Raw genomic sequence first — 22,693 nt, forward strand, 5'->3', positions numbered from 1 at the left:
AAATTGGTGCCAAAGATTTTTTTTAAATTCTTCTTTCCCTTGCCTATTTGTTTTCCCGTATTTTAAATTGTAAAATAAAAAGGAACGATTTTATTACAAATGGCACAAAAAGGAAGCGGTGTTAAATTTTGCCTGAAGAACCAGATAAAAATGCTTTCAATAAATAAATCAATAAGAAGAAAACTCAATCACTTTTCAAAGCAAACCTGATTTGCAGCCAATAAAGAACAATAAAAAGACAATTAAACAATATGGAATAATTATTCTTTATTTTTTTAAAGACAATAAATACATAAAATAAAGACATTAGACATTAGCTATCTGGAATATTCTGTTGTATTCTTGCTAGCAAATGAAATGATTTACAAGACAAGCTCCTTCAGGCAACAAGATTGGAAGATTTATTGGCAGGAAAGCTCACAGCAGCAGACAGCTAAAGGGACTTCAACTATATTATTTTCTTCTGTCTACTTGAAGCTACTTGTAGCAATTATGGTTATCTCATCAAAGAAAATTGAGGCTCAGCTTCGTGCTGCAGCTGTTTGAGGCTGTTCTGACTGTAGCTGTTTTCCAAGATATTCCCTACAAAAAAGCAATAGGGAAAAGGGAAGAGAAAAAATTATGAAAAGACAATACTTAAATAGAGATTCAGAAAGGAATAAATAACAATAGGTAATGAAAAACAAGTATGCAATTTACTGTTTGAAGGCCAGCCAATCCTTTGGCAGTTCAGAGATTCTACTTTTGAGAACATATTCAAATCTGAATTTTAAATAAGGAAGCCAAATATCAAACAGAATTCATGCTAGTTTATATTAGAAGAGCATGGACAGTAATAATAATAATAGTAATAGTAATAATAATAGTAATAAAGTTGGAAAGGACCTTGGAAGTCATCTAGTCCAACCCCCTGCTCAGGCAGGAAACTCTATACCATTTCAGACAAATGGCTGTCCAGTCTCTTCTTAAAAACTTCCAGTGTTGGAGTATTCACCACTTCTGGGGGCAGGTTGTTCCACTGGTTAATTGTTCTAACTGTCAGGAAGTTTCTCCTTAGTTCTAGGTTGCTTCTCTCCTTGATTAGTTTCTATCCGTTGCTTCTTGTCCTGCCTTCAGGCGCTTTGGAAAATAGCTTGACTCCCTCTTCTTTGTGGCAGCCCCTGAGATATTAGAACACTGCTATCATGTCCCCCCTCGTCCTTCTCTTCATTAAACTAGACATACCCAATTCCAGCAGCCTTTCCTTATATGCTTTAGCCTCCAGTCCCCTAATCATCTTTGTTGCTCTTCTCTGTACTCTTTCTAGAGTCTCAACATCTTTTTTACGTCGTAAAAACTGGATGCAGTATTCCAAGTGTGGCCTTACCAAGGCATTGTAAAGTGATATTAATACTTCACGTGATCTTGATTCTATCCCTCTGTTAATGCAGCCTAGCACTGTGTTGGCCTTTTTGGCAGTATAATAGCTTTAAATGTTATTGTACATCATACATTAGTTCTTGGAAAAGGTGGTGAAAAACAAGGCTATTGTTTAGTTATACAAAACCTTTAAAAAACCTCATGTGGCCTCTTCAGAGATTACAATACATCAGCCTTGCTAGGAAAACTGGCAATTTCTCTAGAAAAAAATTAAGGCAATTTGATCCTCTTCTCATCTCTGCTACACTATTCCACAACATTTGTGTACCTAAAAGGTCCTATGCAGACAGGGATACATACATGGGAATCTCACTTCATTCAGTCCCCACAATCCCTTGATATAGGTTGGATTGAAAAAGAGAGACTGGATCAAAATTATCCAGTGAGTTGCCCTGCCTAAATGTGAACTTCTGACTAGGTTTCACCAACCCTACTTCAATATGTTAAATATTGCACCACATTGGTTGGTATTAATCTCTTCAAATCTAGTAATCCCTAAAGACTGTGTACTTAATATTTCACAGTTATGAAAGAAGTAGAATAGAAGTAGAAACACAGCACTTCTTTGTGCTGTCTTTGTGCTTCTGAATTTAAAAGGGGGGGTCTGGAACATGCCATCCATTTAAAGTGCTTGAATAAAGACATTTGCTACAAGACAAGCAGGGGGCCGAACATTTGTGTATTCAAAGGAACTGAATTTTTACTCAGAGCAATTTAATTGTGACTGAATTCTTATTTAGACTCTGCAAGAAAATATTTTTTTCATCTGCACACATATGCCAGCCCTCTTATCTTGCATGATGCACAGAGAGGTTAAACTAAAAATAACAAAGACATTGAACATAATCTCTGTAGCAAAAGACCAGAAGAAAAAAACATTTATTACTGGGGGAAAAATAGCTAAGCCTTGTTAAATTAACTTGGAGAACACTACAAAGAACATTTTAGGTCTAATATTTTATACAGCTTCACATTATTATAAAGTTAATTTCAAACAACAAAATGAAAATTAGCTTTCTAGTTAACACAATGTAGAGTTCATAAACACTATACATTTAATGCCATCAGAATTTTATTTTACTTTTAAATAAAGGAATTATAAATATGTAATGCTGCCACTTCTGCTAAAGTAAGCCTCAGGAACCAACAACCTGCCTCCAGAAGCAGTGAATGCTCCAACACTGGAAGTTTTTAAGAAGAGACTGGACAGCCATTTGTCCGAGATGGTATAGGGTTTTCTGCCTGAGCAGGGGGTTGGACTAGATGGCCTCCAAGGTCCCTTTCAACTTTACTATTATGATGATGATGATGATGATGATGATGATGATGATGATGATGATGATGATGATGATGATGATGATGATGCACAGTAATTGATTCTAAAAAGAACTTGTTTACATTTCTTCAAGGCCAAAAGCCTTGTGCAGTGCACGATTACAAATAATTTGTTAGCCCAATTTCTCTAACGCAGTAATTTAATCCACTAACTTTATATTGGAAGTATCTTGCAGTTCTGAAAATTACTAGACTTTGTCAAAGTCAGCTAAATATATGGTATTTATATATGCCTTCCCCTCCAATATTCATATTATCATTCAAAAAGAAAATCATACAAAGTTGACTATATCTGTGTCTCACAATGTAGGGCTATGCTATTATTGATGAGGTGCTTATCGCAATGGTCCTCTTTGTATGGAATAATGTAGCCATCAGTGAGAATCAAACTGATGCCAAAACAGTGAGAAAAATAATGTTCAAGGCCTACTCAGTAATTGCAAATTTATGTTTTTGAATACCACTATTTTTTAAAAAAAATTAAAGGAGTGGTAGTGAGCTGGACTGGGAGGCCTTTGATCATGGTCACCTCCTGTATGGATTACTGCAATGTGCTCTACATGAGGCTGCCCTCTAAGATCAGCCAACAATGTCAACTAGTCCACAATGCAACAGCACACACCGTAATGCAGACCCCCTAGGCTTGCCCATGTAACATCTTTGCTGTGTGAGCCACACTGGCTTGCAGTTTCTTTCTTGGTGCATTCAACATGCTGATTATCATCTTTAAAGCCTAGGAACAGGGCCAGGTTATCTGCAGGACCACCTTTTCTAAGAATATCTACCTGCCTACCAGTCACGTAGGATGGACACATATCTAGTCTCTGCCCCTAAATATTGCCTTCCAATGGGAGCTAGGAAGCATGCCTATTCCGTGACAGCCCCTGGGCTGTGGAACACTCTGCACCCTGAAATTTGGCCGCCCTCCACCCTCCTAGCCTTTTGTAAAGCTTTGAAAACCTGGCTTTTCTCCCAGGTGTTGGTATCAGATTGGATAACTGCACACTAAGAGTTTGATTTAACACCAGATTTGTTTTTAATATTTTAATATGTTTAGTTGTATAGTTTTAATATGGTTTTATGTGTTGTCTTAAGTTTTGATTGATCTAACCAACCCCCAGAGTGGCTAGATAAATGGTTTAAATAAATAAATAACCAATCTATACAATGCTACAAGAACCATTATGAGAAAAGTCTCATAGCCAAAGTTTCACAGAGGAAGAACTACTATTTATAACAGTTAGAGATGGTAAAATTAATCTTATAAGACTAGTTTTTTTTAACTTATAAAGAACCTTGCCCCAGTAATGAGATTCAGCTAATAATGCTACAATCTCAGTTCCATTGTATTCCTGACTTTCTGGACTTTTAAATGAATACTTTTAACTTTTTTTTCCTGACGTTGAGCTAAACGTTCTATCACTGCTAGTGCTGCATGCATTCTAAGTAGCCACTGAAAAATTGCAGGAAAAATAGAGCCCAAGTAAAGTAGTATTGATTATGTTATGTCTGTTGCATAAGCAATAATGCTATTAAGTTCTAGGAGCTACCTGACAGGGTGTAGATTTTTTGTAATAATCTGAATAATAGTGTACATATAGATTTGTATGTAAAACAAGTAGACAGGTTAGTTATTCGTAATTTCTGTAATTAATACATTTTACTATATGTATAGATGTATAAGGAGAATGTGTATTAAATTCTATTTATATTTTATCAGTCACATACAGACAGATTTCAAGGACAACATATTAAGGAATAATAAAATCTTGCAAGAAATTTCATTAAAATCTACAAAAAATAAACGAAAAGCACAAACTGTTAATAATACATTCAGTTATATTTCATCAAACATCCATTGGGAACTCAACAAATACAAATAAGTGTACAAATAAGCCTTTGTTAAGTACTGAAATATCAATAATAGCAAAAATGTTTAGAAAAAAAATAACAAAAAGCCATACCAATCCATTTCAACCATATTACCTTCATTTATTGGTGTGAATAACAAAAATAATTAGAATATCGTTATTAATCACCAATACTTCATAAATAAAGATTTAATGAATTAAAAAAATTAATTCCTTTTGTCAATACACAAATAACAATTAGCCATCACATACCAGTTATGAACCATCAATTTTTGCACAGCAAGTAAGGCATTGTAGCGAACCTGCTGGTCTTCATGATGCATATGATTCATCACAAGCTGTTTTCCACCAAGCTGTTCAATCACACTAAACAAAGAAAGTAAGTAAGAAAGAAAGAAAAAGGGGTGGTGGGGTGTGTAAGATGACATGGGCAGGTGTATTTTTCGATATTACTTCCTCTTCTGATTTCTCACAATTAGAAATTTCAAATTATGAACTTGTACAGGAGTCACCTTGTTCCAGATTCTAAACAGAAGGTGAAACAGCTCAGCTCTAAATAATCAAAATACACATAACTTTAGCATAAAAAATATAATTAGTTTTCCTTATACAAAAATGTAAATGTAATAACAGACTAATGAAGTAGGAAATCATCCTACTTCAGAGTCTATAGAAATGTGTGTTCTTCAGAGGATTTACTGTCAAAATGGCATTCTCCCTCTTCATCTTTCTGCATTTATTAAATACAACATGGAAGCCTGGCACCCATTTTCTCTTGGAATGGCTGCTTGAGCGAATGGAATGCCAGCTAAACTGCAACACTGGAGTTTGTTTTGAATTCACAGTCAATGTTTCCAATGGAAGCAGTAGCCAGACAGGAAATATAAACAAAATAACAAGAATTTTTGAAGATAAAAAAGAGATTAGATTCTTTTTAATTTTAATAGATTTTAATAAATTCTGATTTCCTATGATGTTTTAAAAACCAGTATTAACTTCATTTTCCATGGGGACATTTAGATTATTTTCTACATCTTCAAATAAGCCAAGTAAATACATCTATTTAAAAGCTTAACACAATTAATAGGACAGCTGTTGCAGGCATTTTATAGTTGCACGCAGCCATATAAAAACTTCCATTTAATATTGAAACAGCTATTATAAAAACTGGACGAAAATGTAAGATGTAAATTTTGCCTACCGTTTTCCTCGAGGATAGTGTCGTACATATTCTCCCACATCATGAGCAGCTACAGCCAAAACCTGAGGATCGTCTGATACTTCCAAAAGTTTTGTCAAAATTCTACAATACAATTTTATGTATATAGTAAGATTAAATTTTTTACAAAATATTTGTTAAAATATTTAGAATGTTTAGAAATAAATATTTCTAAACATTCTAATTTTTTTACAAATATTTCAACTAAATCCATATTAACTTACAACTCCACTAACCATATGAAAAGAATAAATTTGACTTCCGGTTCTGCCTTGCACTGATGCAGCCAAGGGACTGCGGGGCTCTGCACCCCACGGCTGGTTTCGCCTTGCCAGGAGACCCTAAATAGGTCTGATATCACCCCGGAGAGGCGACAAAGAAAGAGGGGCACCCCAATGATCACGGAACGATGGCAGTCAGGGGAAGCCTTCTAACAGGAGAAAGGCTAGCTGCACACCAGCGTCTAGCCCAAGCTGCCAGCAGCTGAAGTCCAAGAACACAAACCAGAACAACAGTGAACAGTGTGCTTGGAACTGGGTGAGAGTATCGATCTTCTCTCTTCTATTTTGATTTCTTAGAAAAGATCCCCAAAGCAAGAAATCCTCTGAAAGTGAGGGGAGGGGGATTCCATAGACGGAAATGGCGAATTAACTTCCAAGGGGGAAAAGAAATATACTGAAATGAAATTAATATTACTATAGTCTGAATAAATCTGAAAATTAAGAAAACCGTTAAGATTTTATATCCTAGAGTCCTGATGAAATTTTTAAAAAAGAAAAATAATTCTTTGTTTGAAAAAGTTGGAAAATAAATAACTACTGACATCTAGTGGAGAACTAGAGCATAGATTAGAACAATAGTATAATAATGACTCAGAAATTGGCAAGATGCCCAGAAATAAAGAATAATCTGTTCCCTTGAACTTTAATAACCCTCAGCTAAATAGAAAACTGCTGGGAACAAAGAAAGAAAACATATTGGGCCACCCATAAGCTTAAGAAGTATCTGGGGGGGGGGGAACTTTAACTGTTGTGTAAGCTCAAGAATTGTTTGCAGAGAAAGAAAAACTTTGATTCTTGGCTAATCTTCTAGGGGGGAATTTACTGGGAGGCTTTAAGGTGGCAAAACATTTTGCTGCAATTCTGACTGGTTGATAATTCAAAGACCCCTGAACAGAAGAATTGTTATAAAACACTGCTTTCACTGATGCCTTGATAATTGGAAGCCATATAAAAAAGATAAGAACTATATGAGATTTGGTGTTTGGATTTTAAGATTGGCCGGTTTGATAAGGCTAAACATAGAGACTATGGTACTGGTGAAAGACTACCTGGAGCGAGGAGACAAAATGGATATTGCATACCTATCTAAAAGTGACAGGAAACCACATCTAATATTCCCTTCTGAAGTACCTAGCCTGGAACATCAGAGATCTGCAGGAGCAAAATACTCTAAGATGAGACAAATACTTTCCAAGAGGAAATGTATGCAATGCTACAACAGATTCAAATGACAATGGTTTCAAACCATGATGAGATTAAAAACCACTTTGACAACATAAATGAGCACATCTTCAATTTAAAATCACAAATAAAAAACTTTCAGAAAAAGACGATAAAGTATGAACAAATAAACCAGATAACAGAATACAAAGTAGAAGGAAGTGACTTAAACAGGGAAGCTACAAATGAAGAGAATTACAACTTAATACAAACAGAAAAAAATCTACAAACTTTTGCCATAACAATGAAAATGGAAAAGATATCTTATCTGTCAAGACTTCAAAACAAACTTTGAGGATAAGAAAAAAGATTTAATAAAATGGATTATAGAGCTGCCAGGAGAATCATTAGAGTCTAGGAAACAAAAAGCGTACATCATATATAACCTGTCTTTCTCACTCCCAACAATATCTACCAAAATATAGGAATCCCCTGGCAAGTGGAATATACTAACTTGGAAAGCTACTTGTCAAAAGAAGAAATCTAGAGTTAGATTCAAGAGAACTGATTCTAATTACCAGATGGAGTACTACATGATTAAACACTTGTTTGAATATGGTTAAAATAATAATTTTGGATATAAAGGCACTATAGTAAGAGGAATAAGAGCCATAAGTAGTATAGTATTTTTATAATATATGAAATATGAAAATATTGGGATGGTATAAGTAAATGAAAAGTTTGGATATTTAAAAGTAATCAATTTTGAGAAAATTATTACTGATAAGAATGGTCTGAATATTGAGGGGAAATTAAATATAAATAAGAATTCTGAAAACAGGATGCCTAGTGATTTAATAACACAGAATTTATAAGTTAATATCTTTGTTGTAGCATATACAACTGAAAACAATAGAAATGTTATTTGCTCTTTTGCAATCACAAATACATGGTCTTAAAACTGAAGGCTTCCAATAGGAATGCCAAGACAATTCCCAAAACGATAGGGAGAAGGGCTGCAATCTAAAGAATCACCCTCTATATTTTGTTTAAAGAGGAAATGTTTCCCTGAAGTGAAATTTAAATTTAAATTTTATCTTGCCTAGAGGTTTTAAATGTAATTTTCACTGTTCTGAGCAATACATACATTTCAATTGCTAAATAAAAAATGGGGAAAAGGAGGGAATCTGGGAACGTACTTCAACAGTTCATAATTCTTTTCATTTAATCTTACAGCATTCTCCCTCCAGAATTTCTCAGATTTGTGAACAGGACTCCATTCCAGTCTTCCCGACTTAAGCTCTGAACTATATTCATCAAAAGAACTGCAGAAAAATTGAAGATGAATTTAGGAACAAAAGATCCTTGAGAACAATACATGATATCCTATTGCTTTTTCCACCTGACCTGAACAGCTGCATATTCCTAATCTTAACTACCAGACTCAATGAAACACTTTTTCATGTTTACTGGGCAGTCTAGAAAATGTTTTAAAAGTATTGGCTGTGAACTCCATTTATACTGAAAGTGTAAAATGGGTATGGGAATACTTACTCAAATGATTTACTCGTCACCCACTATTGATTTATTTTGGTTTCATACGATATGATATTACAAAGATGATTACAATTTTATATATATATATATACTTTTAAATTATACAGCATAAATATTGAATATATTATATCAGAAATTATGGAATCACCAAGCATGGGGGCCAGCAAAAACAAATTATTCTTCAATATTGCAAAGTCAGCACGATCCCAGATTGACAGTCTTGTATTCTCTTTCTGTTTATGAACTGGTTTGCTATCAGTGTAATAGGCAGACCGTCTATTATTATTCCATGTGATTAAAATTTAATTATGTATTCCAAAATAAGCTAAATGATTTCTTACATCTACCATCCTTTCCCTTTTACACTTTTCCTCTGTTTTTGAGTTGACTTCCTTTTTTATTTTTTTAACCTCTATTTTAAACTGATGAAAAAATATAGTCTGCCGTTTCTAATATCAAAGAAAAAATTGCTATCCTGTTAAAGCTGTTTCTCCTGCAGTTCCAGTGATTTTACAATTTCATTTTTAAACTGGTGGTAATATTGCTGAGAAGACTCAGATTCAACATTCTTTGTTCTAAGAGACTGTTGTCTCTTGGAATATTTTCCTATCCTTCAAAATATGGATTTATAAGCTCTATGAAATTCACTCATTATCCAGATATCTGAACCATAAAATCATCATTTAAATTTAAAAAGAGTTAACTATGTTAATAATATTGAATAGTCTTTATTAATTCTTCATTATTTGGTGCTTTTGTTATAATGAGGGGTCTAATTGAAAGGCTACTTGTGGTAGCTATGACAAATGATAACCACCAGATAGTTTTTAAAACATTTTGAATTTTAAGTACAAACCATCTAAAGACACAATTTATTAGAAGAGGTTTTTCTAAGGGCTCTCAAAATGATTTCCTGCAAAGTTTTTAGGAACAGCATTTTTAGATTAACTGTTTACTTAATGTCTAAATTTATATCTGATCATAACCAATGGTTTTGTGAGGAAAACAGTTTTAACTGAAATCTGACCAACACTCTTATTATGCCATTTTAAGATTCTAAGTGCAAAATTTACCTGAGATCCTGGACACTCTCCCCAAGTTTATCCAAAAGAAATTTTATATCCTCACTTATATCTTCGTCATCATATTTCTGTTGCTCCAAATTTTCTAATTGCTTCAGTACTTTGCACTGGATCATGGCAAGAGCATATTCTTGACGGGTTTCTCTCTCAGTAGACTTTTCTAGAAAATTCTAGGGGAAAAAATATAAGGAATTTTTAAAATGTCATCTATCATAAATGAAAAATAGATTGTTTTGTGATTTGTGCCCATATATTTTAATATTTATTAACACCACTAAGCTGTTCCCTCCAGTAAGCTTACAAGGACAATTTTACAGTTGTTGTTTTTTTACTTAAATGATACCATTAACAACAGCCAAGGAAACAAATAAAAGGATCAACATACAAATCCACTCACTGCAGGCACAAAGGACCAAGCTCAAATTATCCTACTTCTGATACATTATGTGACGTATATTGTACACTCCTCTCTGAAAGAGACTCTAATGCTGGGGAAAATAAGATGAAAGAGAAGAGAATGACCAGCAGCAAAGTAGATGGATGCCATTACAATGGCAATGGATGAATCATTAGAAAATGTGAACAACCAAGTTAGGAACAGATCATCGTGGAGAAAAATGTTTGTAAGGGATTGCAAAGATTCACCAACTTGACGGCACATAATCAATCAATCAATCACCATTAACAACATTTGTTCAGACCTTCAGTTTCTCTAAAACAATTTAGAGAAAATGGTGTCCAATGGCTTTTTTCTATCAAAACTCTTATCAGCAGAATTGAAAAATGAAGATTCCTTTTCTTTCTACAGCTACTGAAATGCTCCCAAATTCTACTCTGGAGTAATAAGCTTCCTTGCCTGTGAAAGTTGCATGAAGGGAAGGAGATTCTGAGTGTGCAAGTATAGTGGATTTGGCTTCACAAGTTTAAAATCTGAAAATATTAAGGAAAAGTGGTTTGGCAAAATTTACCATGCAGTTTAATGCTGCATCTCTCTCTTTTTTTAATAGGCAATGTAAGTCTAATTCAAAGCTGTGGCACAGATAACCCCTCCTAAATAGTCCCCCTAATCAAAATTGGGACACCTTGTCACTAACTAAGTATTGCCAACAAATGTTTCATCTAGTCAATGTGCTTCGTCCACTTACCCGAAATGCTGCCAAAATGATCCTGGTTACTTTCTCTTTTACAGACTCTTGAAGGATGTCAGATAAAACAGGAACAATATTGTAGCGCCGCAAGTGTTCACACATTTGAGGACTAAAGGCCAAAAGCCAGACAGAGAAAATCATCTGATACTGAAGCTGGAAACCACACTTGTTACTCAATACTCCCATTATACTGGAGGAGAAAAAAAGACATATAGAAAATACAGTTTCTATCTGATCAGTCTCCATTTTGCCTTTATTCCCAAGATCTTGAAAAGCTGGTCTCTCTCTTTTTTTTTAATAATCTTGTGGAGCCTGATTTTTAGAATTCTTTTAAACAGCAATGGCCATGGGAGGCATCTGTATTTTCTCTGGGTAATGAAGTTACATGTTTTCCTGAGAGCCACAACTATTATTAATTTCACTGCTGAATTGCACTTATGGAGTGCCTTGATTGAACATTCAACATGAGTATATTTTCCTCTAACTTAAATGTCCTGCAGCAACTCCTCAACATTCAATGCAATTTAATCCAAGTTTACTGTGAACAGAATAGCAATTTTAAATGAATTTAGATTTGTGTTTATCATCCGTTATTCCAGTGTTCCTGCCCATAATATAATAAGCAGTCCCCATTATTCTTTTAAGTACAATCTTCTGCTTATCAACAGAGAATGTCTCTTTTAAAAGACATTACAATGATATTCTGCTAAATCAGACATCTAAATATGCCCCAATAAGATAGTCCACTAAAACAGCAGACATTCATATTTTTCTTACAAATACTTACCAGTTTACTCCATCTGATTCTACCCACGCAAAACGGTATTCATTGACTCTGAGCATCAACTGCAAACACCCAGCAACACATTGGACATATTGTGAACTCTACATGAAAGAAGAATATACTTCCCTAAAGATATGTACATAATATGATTTAAGTAAGAAGTTTTCAAATATTCATTGATCCTGAAAGCAGAATCTGGCCCAACGCTAGAAATGCCTGTTGCTACTTTCAAGTTGGAGGAAGCCCAATTTAAAAAACAAAACAAAATGTTCACTCTAATTCACCAAATATATCAGGCTGTTCATTGGTTTATTAAGACTTTGGGTTACATGCACAATAACTTTCTCAATACTAGATTCTTAGGTAAATTGCAGTATCTTTTTGGGCTAAGACCTTCTAAGTACCTATAGACAATGCATGTTAACAACATTGTCTTGTTTTTCTATAGATTCCTATGATCTATCCAAATATATTTATGAGATTTATTTTTAAAAACCCTATTTATTTAATAAGGAGTGTAAGACTGATCTTTTCAAAACGATTAATAGAGTAACAACACTGAAAACACATTCTGTGCTGATTAAAATATTCATGTTTGAACTTAAAAAGCTAGAAGTACTCCAATGAATGTGGATTATTTCATTCTTTCATACCTTTATATAAAGAAAATAATAAACAAAAATCTGGTGCCACAAAGCACTTAAACCAAAATAATTATGATTTCAGAAGAAACTCACCAGAACTAAGTGCATTAGGTCCTTTCCAAGATTGAATTTAGTCAAATCAAAAAGTCCCAGATCTGTTCTGAAGTTGAACTTGCATGTTCTTGCATGCCTACTTCATAGCAGTGACTGATTTACAAAATGTTCAGCATGCAACCAAGCGATATTACTACACTGTTTCCAAAGAATATCTAATAAGTAGTCATGTAGTATGCTTCATGTATACAGTAACTAACCCACACAGTTGAGATGGATGTATCTTAGCAGAATTTTTCTTAATTATTATTAATTCTTTTCCTACAATTAAGATTCCAAAATAGGAAAAGAAATTTATGTAGTAGATTCAACGTATATTTTTTTCTGAATATTTAAACTGAAGCTATAGTATCTAAAACAGTCAATGTGTCTTACAATATTACACAAGCAAGTACTGTATTAAAAAATCTAGTAAACTGATAAGCTCTTGTGCTTCTTCATTTATGCACACGCAAAAACATGTCAGCAAGTTATTGAAGAATCCATCAAAATTCCAGCTTCTATTCCCTTTAACTAATCATATTTAGGGTCAAAAAGTCTCCACAAGGTAGCTAATTATGCCAATCCCTTTATGAGGATTAACTAAGAGAACCTGTGACTTATAGAAGGATAAGCTTGAAGTTCTTCGGGGAACAGCAGAGCCAATGAAGTCTCCCTATTAATCATTTTTCCATTTGATTGCAAATGTCCCAACTGCTGCCTTTCCAGAGATGCCATGTTCAAGGCTTGAAAGCTAAGCAGTGATCTTTTGTTGGGTTGCTATGCTGACTATAGCTGGTTGCTCACTAATGGTTACTAATACTGTTCCTGCATTCTCTTATGACTATCTACACACAAGCCACTACCAAAGCAGCTTACCACAACCTGTATTCTAGCTTGAGGATGCCAGCATTTCAACTGGGTCCCACTTCTCATTACAACATACCACCCTTCAATCATCCATACATCCTCCTCTTCAACAAAACTGACTGAAGAGCTAGGAATATTCTAGACATGATTTCCTAAATACTTCAGTGCTGCATGCAGTGCTATTACATTGGATCCTTAGATTCTCTAAGCTAACAGTCTAGTTTTGCAAATTCTGGCTGATAGGTTTCCATCAGGCACATTTTAGTAGACACTTCACTGAGAAGCCTTAGACTCTTGAATGAGTAAGATTTTAGAATAAAAAGAGAATTGAAAGAGAATTCAAATAAGTATTATTTCAAGAGCTTCCTACTAAAAAATAATTTAGCATATCCTGCTGAAACCAGACTAGCTTCCTATTGCTACCCAAAAGAACTAAGGTTAACCCAGATCCAGCCTATATTCTGGAAGAAATAGATACTTACATCAGTTCCAGGTTCATTACCACTTCCAGTACCACGTAGTTTCTGGCATAAAACAAAAAACATATACTCTCAGAATTATTTTTATTTAAAGGAAATTTACCTTGATTTAAAAAACTACAGAAACATAAAAGAAAAAGTAGGAAAAAATAAAAAGGCAAAAGAAAAAATAAAAGTTAATAGAAAGGAAAGTTTCTAAAGAAGCAATTCCAATGTTTGCATCAATTACAAACACAAGTTATGTTCTGAAGACTCATACAGAATAATTGGGCACAGTATGTCCTTTTTATTTCATTCTCATGTATGGACTTTTTAAACTGAAAATATCCACAAAAATACCCAGAATTCAGTCAAGTTCATGACATTTGGACTTCAGGAACATATTTTAATTTTCATACTAGAATCTTCTGCTTTGTTTAATAACAATAGTAGTAGTAGTAGTAGTAGTAGTAGTAGTAGTAGTAGTAGTAGTAGTAGTAGTAGTAGTAGTAGTAGTAGTAATAGAGTTGGAAGGGACCTTTGAGGTCTTCTAGTCCAACCCCCTGCTCAGGTAGGAAACCCTACACCATTTCAGACAAATGGTTGTCCAGTCTCTTCTGAAAAACTTCCAGTGTTTCATTAATCAATAGAACAGAAGTCCACAGGTTTCTATAGAGCTTACTGTCATAGTAAAATATAATCATGACTTCTGTGTTGTAATACACCCAGTAACTTTTCTTAGCATAAAAGCTGATAGGAAATTTTCTAGTTGTGGGATGCTACCTGGTGGTACTCAAATACACAGATTAGTTTCATGCACTTTTCAGGAGAAGGCCAGCAACAAGGCCATACACCCCATATTGACCAACTTTATTGAAGCCCAGTGAATGTTTATAGGCTCATCACTTTAAAAAGATGTCTCATTGAAAGTAACAAAATTCTACCAATACAGATGCAGCACAGAATAGCAAAATAATTTCTGTTAAGACTATTTTAACTGAAGTAATTTAATTTACAGATATTTTAAGTATGACTACATATACCTGTGAACTAAGCTGAGTTTTAATCCAATTGAAGTAATAATTTAAGTCACTGCCTTCCATCAGGTCCCGTCCCCAAGCTGCTAGTTTAGCAATAATTCTGGCAGCCTGAAAAACAATAGAGAAAAAAACATTTCAGTTCTTTCTAGAAGATTATACTACTTGGCAAATTTGGGGTTTTTATTGATTGAAAGTTCACCATATGCACAGTGAAAAGATCCTGACGATTCAACATTGGCAGGAAATAAGACCATGCAGTGTTCTTGTCCCTCTTTGCATAGTCAAAGAAAATAGTAACCCGCTGGTGATTCTCCTGTTGAAAGAAACAGATTAAATGAACTACATTGATACCAGCACGGAAGGATCATGACTGATATTTATATAGGATTTAATTCAAAATGGTTCCAGCAAGATAGGCAATGCATATAACACATACAAAGAATTACATTTTGATGTTCATTCTGCATTAGTGCTATGATTAGGTGATAATAGTAAACTAGATTAAAGCCGGTGATAATGCACCATTATCGACACATCTTGCAGTCCATTTGCCATTTGATTCCCTTGCTGTTGCAATGTATCCATTATCATAGCACTTAAAATGATCTTCAATGAGGCATATAAAAGTGCTAGATTGAAAAACAGCCCCTCCCCCAATTTAATGTTTTGATAAAATTACACACCATTAAAAATGCAAATAATTGTGATATTTAGCAAAGCCAAACTACAAAAAAATATTCTAAGTTAAATTGAAAGATGCAAACTTCATTGGAATAATATCTAAGAATAAAAGGATCATTTATTAATTCAGATGCTATAAAAACAGTAGTAAACATTATTTGTTTTATAGGATTCAAGCCAAGAGAAGGAATTGATAAAGCAAAACTAATTTAATATCCCTGGCCAGAAATGAAGATGCTTATGAGAGTAAATAATATTTCCAGATTACCATGACTTTATATTATTCCTGAAAAGCAATTGGCAATAATTTCTTTTAACGTAAGTATGGCATACCAGTTAGCAGTCTAATTCTGCATTTTTCATCAATCTAGACCCAAATAATTCTGAAGCAGGTCTCACAGATATAAGCCAAAACTATCAACTGGATGAGATAGCAGGCCATAGTCCATAATATCTGGAGGATACTAGGTTGACTACTCTTTATTGTATAGCACGATGAAAGTCCTGCTTATTGAGAAGCAGCTTAACAATTAGATTCAACTTTCTTTGATACATTTTACAAGTAGATCAATTGATGCATTATTTGTTTTCAAGATATAAATGTAATCATGCCACACTGTAAAAAATGGCTAAAGTATTTTCTAAAAGATCGTACTCACAGGAAGTATAATCTGCCCAGCATTACTGGGAAAGTGGATATCAAGTAAAAAGCCCGCTATACTGAAATAAGAAACCTGCATATCAATTAGTTAATCATAAAAATAGTTAATGAACGTACCTGTAGCATATCATCAACCATAGTTAAAATGTACTGAACTGTCTGTTCCTTGGAGATATGAGTCATCAGACTTATGAATGTTTTAGCACACTAGGAAAAAAAATAATTGTTTAGATGTCGATTTGCTACAATGCTTTCATGAAGCACATTATTATTGCACAAACTCCATTCTTTCAGTTATCATTGAAACAATTGGATTTCATATGGAGGAGCAACAACAGCTTTATTCTTCTCTTCAATATATAAAAATAAACACTGCATAATAATAATAATAATAATAATAATAATAAATTTAATTTATATGCCGCCCTTCTCCCAACGGGACTCAGGGCGGCGCACAACATATTTAAAACAAAACATATATTCTGTTACTTCTAATTCAGGTTCATACAAACTAATATTTGCTGCGATTTATATGAGGAATAGCAAAGACTTGCCCCTAAAGTAAATTATATATGTTAAACCACATTAACCAAATGGAAATATGCTGAAATGCCAACTTGATTTTCAAAAGTAACTTGGGAAAAAATAAACAAAATCATTTGTAACCAAATGCCTCTTTTTCCTTCACTTTTCCAAAAGATTAGAACTGTAACAGTTGAACATTAAGAGAAACAAGATTGCATTTACACACAATTATATTAACATGGATATTTCTTCAAACAGTTTCCTTAATGGGTTTTACTGGCTGGTGGAGAATATAATAAAATAACTTAAATAAATAGAACTATGAATATATACTCATACAAAGAAGTCTTCCTGACACCCTCTCACCTATGCTGCCCTCCACAAGCTTTCTTAGAATATTCATAAATATTTCACTAAAGTGGGGGAGAAGGGAAAAGAAAATATCCCTCTAGATTCCTTTGCAAGAAATAATTGTGTATATAAGGGCTGCACAAAATGTTACATTTCAGATTCTAAAAAGTTATTCTGATTTTATATAAAAAAAGTTTAACTATCGTGAAAAGTTTCAAACTCAAAACAATGCTGCCTTGAGTTTGGGTCATTATGAGTTTCTAGTATTTTCTATAAGGTCAGAACAGCTGTTTCTAACATATAATAATATTTTGCACTCAAAATATTTCAAACTGAAGTATTCTGCACACAACAATGGCATAGTTTTGCTGTTAATAACACACCAACACATATTGTTGGACTATGCTGTTGTTGGACTGGGTCCTGGACTAGAAGACCTCCAAGGATTCTTCCACTCTTCTGATGATTCTAGATATAACAAATAAACTAACAATCTATTTACCCTAGCATGGCTATTAAAGAGTATAAAAGCAACATATAGCTTCAGCTTTACTATGCAATCTATAATAGTATGGCACAATCATCAGACTTTTGTTAACCATCTTATTATGGAGCTTGCTGGCATAATTGTAGTGGGAAGTTCTAAAAGGGTAAATTCATATATGTATGACTGCATATCACAAATTAAGCATCATATTTCCCAGGTACAGGCAACTAGATTATGCTATACAATTTGATTTTTAATGCTTACTAGCATGGTCAATGATACGGGACTGTAGAATATACTATTGTCTGAATAACAGAGAACACCAGATTGTAACAGAAAACAGATTGTTTTTCCTGATAATCAAATTTTTCATGAAAATTCAGTAATCTTGATGTAAACAATTTGTGCATCCGCTATCGATTACTGAGTGTCAAAATATGAATCAGTGACATACAGAGATATGTAATTTATCTTCTAGCCATATCAAATAACAAAATGTGAATACTGTTTCAGGATTCATTGTTAATAATGGCAAATAATTAGTAAAAGAGTACTCAGATAAATATATTATACTGCTGAATAATTTTATTGTGGCAAAACACCACAGAAGCCAATAGGATTTATTTCTAATTTGAGAAGTTTGTAAAATAATATACTGTAGGGATTAACTGCTATTCCCTGGAGAATATTTGTCAGGGGCACACACTATTTTTAAACTATCAAAATAACTTAAGTATGTCACATTAATAATGTAAGTAGTTTGAAAAAACTGTGACTACTGCATACAAGAACAGATTACAAACCTTTCCAAACCAAAAAAATTACAATAACAAATAAAAAAAATAAAACCAAAACAATTCAGAACACTAATTATTTGCCCCACAGAAACGGTATTACTTGATTGCCTTCTGTTTGTATTAATTCTTGCTTTTCTTCTGGACTCCGTTTTTGTTCAAATCTTTGAATGAATTCACAGTCTTCTCCTGAAATCATTAGCCCTCTGCAAAAGAAAAAAAATCTTTTTTTAGCACTTCTGATTTGTAGCCTTAATTTATTTCTGCCCTAGAATTCCCACAATTGCTTATAAAATCACTTATATTCCAAAACATAAATATGAAATGATGAACTGGGTGGGCTAACTGGGTGACAAATATTACCTCATAAAGAAAAGCTTTATGTCTCACATTTAAAGTATTTACCACTCATTTTAGAGACTTAGTTTCAAGAATTGTTTAAAAGCTCCTTAGACAAGTGCGAGCATTTTTTTCCTTTGTTTAAAAATTTACATGTGTCCTTTATGTTAGCCATGTCCTGGCTGTCTTCTGGAAATACATTATGCCCCTGCCTCCCCAAATGTGTTACAATATGTATGTTTTAATCAATGTCTTGGGCATGGGGGGAGGGGGCAGAATACAGAAGAGTATGAAAAACCTTGTCCATCTATTTATCCAAATAAGCTTTAATTTTCAAGTGTCCTCAAGAAGAAAAACGAAGCCAACAATAGAAACTTGTTTTGCTATGAAGCAATAATTTATTAACATAAGTAGTGGGATGAGAAGGTATGAAAAAGGATATAATTAGCTATCCCAAAAGTATTTGTACCCAGACTACATATCTTTCTGAATATATAATTGGTTAAAATAAAGTCGATGGACAAGTTGCTATTCTGAAAATCTGGTTTTAGCTAACATTTAACATGTTACTAGAAGCGTGGTTCACAATTATACTACTACACTGAAATATCTTATTACTAATAACTGACAAATCATTTTCCCCAATTTCCACTGACTCAAGATTTTTCCAGATCTTAAACAGTGCTCTAGTTTCCAATACACCTACTATAAAAAAGTGGTCCTCAACCTTTTGGGCACCAGGGACTGATTCCGTGGAGAGAGGTCTTTTCACGAACAAAAGGCGGGCGTGGTTTCACATGCTGCCTGCATCCCACAGATGGGGCTTTGCTTGTTTGCGTGACCCAGTTTCTGGCATGCCATGGCCCAGTGCCAGTCCACAGACCAGGGGTTGGAGACTCCTGCTCTAAAATATGCAACTATTTTAGAAAAATTATGCCATTTATAATCATTTGTACCCATTTCAAAACTTACTGTAGATACGACTGCCAATTTACTTTATTAGCCCGAACTTCAGCTGCTTTAGCAGCAATGATATTGGTTGGGACAGCAGCATCAACAGCACCCCGGATATCCATAATTACTGTAATTTAATTCCTATTAAGAAAACAAAGATAAATATGAGTTTACAATAAACCTGAACAATGCTTCAGACAATACATGAACACTGAAATCAATTTACTTTCACTGATCTGAAAAGCTAAATTTTAATACCTTTGCAGAACTTCCAATTTAAATGTCATCTAAGTTTATTAACTTCAGATCAACAATACCCCAACCAAAAAATTGCCAAAGAGCCAAAAGTAAACAGCCCAAGCAAACAATCTCTAAGACCACCCCCACCAACACTGACAGGCAAGCCACCAGTATATAAACAAATATAAAGCAAATAGCACTCATTACTAGCTCTGATGATGTTACCTAGTTTGGGTAATGAAATGTGTGTGTGTGTATAAATTTCATATATAAAGTATGAAAATTAAACAATTCCTTGGCTGCACTCTATTTAATTCAATTATTCAACTTTTGAACTATTTTCAAAAGTTCTTATAAACATAAAAATGCTACACACCTCACAAAATGAATCATCGTGTGTTTATGCTGTATTACTAACTCACAGACCTGGATTGACAAAACTCCATATTATAATGTATGTTATAAAAAAATATTTTTGAGCATGCAAATGCTCATACCTCATTCAGTAAGAAGAGAACCAGACTTAATGTAATGGCACCAATTTTCTGGACATTTTAATAAAACTATTTTTTTTTCTTACAGAATCCCAGTTGGAGTTAAAGTATTAGTAAAAAAATGCACTCCCTCTGAAATAATTGATACATAATTAGCATGGCTTTTTTAAACTAAGTTTTTAATAACTGTAAATTGGGGGAGTATTGTTTTTATGATTTAAAATGTACTTTATTGTGGTTATTTTTTCTTGGTTAGATCTCTGTAAATTGCAAGTAACAATTTACTTCGGGAAACAAAATATTGTGCACCCCATTATTACAGATTATTACACATCTGTTACCAAAATAAAATTCCTGTTATTTATTAAACAGAGACCCCTTATGAAAGAAAAGAATCTCAATTCAGTTTCCACATCCAATTCCATGTAGAAAGCAGGTATTGGCTTTGGTTCTTCCTATTGTTTCATAATTTAAAATTTACATTTCAAACTAAAGTTCTACACATGCTTTTCCTAATTTAAGTGCAACTGATCACAGAACATAGCTTATTTTTGAAAACACATGGACAAATTGTATTTAATGTCCCAATGTAATATCAACTGTTTATGCTAACATAAAAAAGCAGAAGCACAGCTAAATATCCTCACACCAATGACCTTCACCATTTAGTTTTCTCCTCAAATAGCTTCTGGCCTACTCTGAATTTCTGATGCCAAAACAACTATTTAGCTTTTATTGCATCAAGTCATGACTGGGGCAGGATGTTGATGGTACTAGCCAACTCTACTTTGACCAAACCAGCTGAAACTGTATTACAGTGATTTAACCATATGCAAAAAACCAGATTAATCCTTCCTTCCCTTCCATTCCTTCCCCTGCAAATACACATCTATTATTGGACGAAGCAGCTATTACTGCTTTTTTCGTTAAAGCATGCTAACAAAAGCAAGGTTTAATTCTGAGAAAGGCATCTGCAGGAATGATATGGCCTATGATTTGTTCAAAAAAATCTAGCCAAGTTCAGCGCTATCACCCTGCAAATAATCTGTGGCACTCTAAAGGTAACGTGGTAAGAAATCATTCCTACCTTTAACAAAACGATGGAAGGAGCAATAAGAATTCAGCAAACTCAGGGGCATAAAGATTCAAAAAGCTACAATATTTGGAACAAGCCGTTTCCTTCTCACAATCTGTCCATGCAAGATTTATTACATGTACCCAGTTTATTTGCTTAAATCATCTGACCTATCTAACATATTTTTTTCTATAGAGAACCCGCTGTCTGAATATTATAGATCCAAGGAATCATGAAAATCATATTAATAACAGGTTTTCCTCCTAAAAATAGGGAAAGGAAAAACACGTCTGACCGCAGCAAGGTAGCAAAGAACCACCGCCTTGTGTGACCTTCCCTGTGAAGCCTAAAGGGTCGGCGCTGGAGGCAAGACAATTGAATTGGGGCAGGGGTAGTCAACCTTGGCTCTTTTATGACTCGTGGACTTCAACTCCCAGAATTCCTGAGCCAGCACAGCTGGCTCAGGAATTCTGGGAGTTGAAGTCCACGAGTCATAAAAGAGCCAAGGTTGACTACCCCTGAATTGGGGAGTCTCTGCAGGGCCCACGGCTCCAAGATACTGCTGGCAACGGGCTCCTTGGGAGCGAGGCCGTTCACCTCTCCTTCCTCTACCGAGTTTCACGGCGACAGCAACGTCTATCCGAGCGCGGTTGGGGAGAAAGACAGCAGAGGCGCCTTCTCGCCTTCCCGCTGCCCTCCAATTCCAAGTTTCCCCCGACCTGCTGGGTGACCTTTGAAGGGAGAAAGAGCTATGAATCTCACCTCTCTTCGCAAGCCGGCAACGAAACGCCCCGGACTCGGCAGACGCGACGACGACTGATTCGCAGTCAGCCACCGAGCGGAGAAAGGAGAACCGACACTCACGGTCATATGACACAGTTCAGCTGACAGCCCCACTGAACGAGCTACGGATGCCGACAAGGTCTCCGAGAGCGGCCCAAGCTCCGCTAAAGCGCTACGTTAGGTGCTAGGCGGAGAGCCGTAACCCTTCCCTGTCTGGGTGCTGTGAACGCAACTTCTAGCATCCATAAGAATCATGGTATTCTCTCTCTCTCTCTCTCTCTCTCTCTCTCTCTCTCTCATTTTTATTAAAGACTTTTTAAAGAAGGGGGGGGAAAGAAAAATACAAA

The 22,693-nt window shown here is 34.5% G+C and overlaps 1 protein-coding gene across 1 annotated transcript; it reads right to left on the reverse strand.

The window, feature by feature from the left end:
* Positions 1-288: 288 nt before the first annotated feature.
* ATP6V1H (ATPase H+ transporting V1 subunit H) lies at positions 289-22,383 on the reverse strand. The gene is made up of 14 exons (XM_015820152.1): positions 22,326-22,383; positions 19,773-19,895; positions 18,565-18,667; positions 16,422-16,511; positions 15,162-15,275; positions 14,966-15,070; positions 13,947-13,988; positions 11,861-11,958; positions 11,071-11,263; positions 9,917-10,095; positions 8,486-8,611; positions 5,827-5,928; positions 4,878-4,991; positions 289-582 (listed from the first exon to the last, which is right to left on the reverse strand). Exons 2-14 carry the CDS (start codon positions 19,874-19,876, stop codon positions 522-524), a joined length of 1,431 nt encoding a protein of 476 aa, XP_015675638.1. The 5' UTR covers positions 19,877-19,895; positions 22,326-22,383; the 3' UTR covers positions 289-521.
* Between the last annotated feature and the right edge of the window lie 310 nt (positions 22,384-22,693).

The sequence above is a fragment of the Protobothrops mucrosquamatus genome, unplaced genomic scaffold (genome assembly GCF_001527695.2).
Source record: "Protobothrops mucrosquamatus isolate PMUCROS unplaced genomic scaffold, P.Mucros_1.0 scaffold1077, whole genome shotgun sequence".
Classification (NCBI taxonomy): Eukaryota; Metazoa; Chordata; class Lepidosauria; order Squamata; family Viperidae; genus Protobothrops; species Protobothrops mucrosquamatus.

What these genes read in the sequence shown, in the direction of transcription:
- ATP6V1H (XM_015820152.1), bottom strand. Translation starts at nt 19,876, where the DNA reads ATGGATATCCGGGGTGCTGTTGATGCTGCTGTCCCAACCAATATCATT. An exon ending in GTAATGAACCTGGAACTGAT is followed by an intron (nt 11,959 to 13,946) that starts GTAAGTATCTAT and finishes TCTTTCATGTAG; the next exon opens with AGTTCACAATATGTCCAATG. An exon ending in AAGAATTATGAACTGTTGAA is followed by an intron (nt 5,929 to 8,485) that starts GTACGTTCCCAG and finishes ATTGTATTGTAG; the next exon opens with AATTTTGACAAAACTTTTGG.